We start from the raw sequence: 307 nt of genomic DNA on the forward strand, positions 1-307 counted from the left end.
AGAGGCGCAGGCGCAAGCTCAGCAGTGCTGGAGCAGCAGCGTGGCCATGCACCAGCGGGCTCTGCTGGGGTCTGTCCGGCTCCTTGGCGGGGAAGATGCTGCTGTAGGGTCCCATGAGGAGGGTCCCGGCAGCTTTGGGATGAGACTCTGTTTCATGGCAGGTTTTTGCACAAAAATCCCGAGGACCCATCAGAAGTGCCTGGTGGCTTTCTGAGCGACCTCAACCCTGTGAGTAGTGGCAGGAGCTGGGGTTACGGAGCTGGGGACCTCCTGCACCTATACCCAAGGCACCCACTTCCATGTGACC

At 60.9% G+C, this 307-nt stretch overlaps 1 protein-coding gene across 1 annotated transcript in view; it reads left to right on the plus strand.

The window, feature by feature from the left end:
- QARS (glutaminyl-tRNA synthetase) overlaps positions 1 to 228 on the plus strand; it is a gene marked incomplete at both ends in the record, with an annotated part of 4,752 nt that extends 4,524 nt beyond the window's left edge. Inside the window, 2 exon segments of the mRNA XM_009582855.1 lie at positions 3 to 103; positions 162 to 228. Of these exon segments, the coding sequence (XP_009581150.1) occupies positions 3 to 103; positions 162 to 228 (168 nt within the window).
- Positions 229 to 307: the final 79 nt, after the last annotated feature.

This window comes from Fulmarus glacialis, unplaced genomic scaffold (assembly GCF_000690835.1).
Source record: "Fulmarus glacialis isolate BGI_N327 unplaced genomic scaffold, ASM69083v1 scaffold20148, whole genome shotgun sequence".
Classification (NCBI taxonomy): Eukaryota; Metazoa; Chordata; class Aves; order Procellariiformes; family Procellariidae; genus Fulmarus; species Fulmarus glacialis.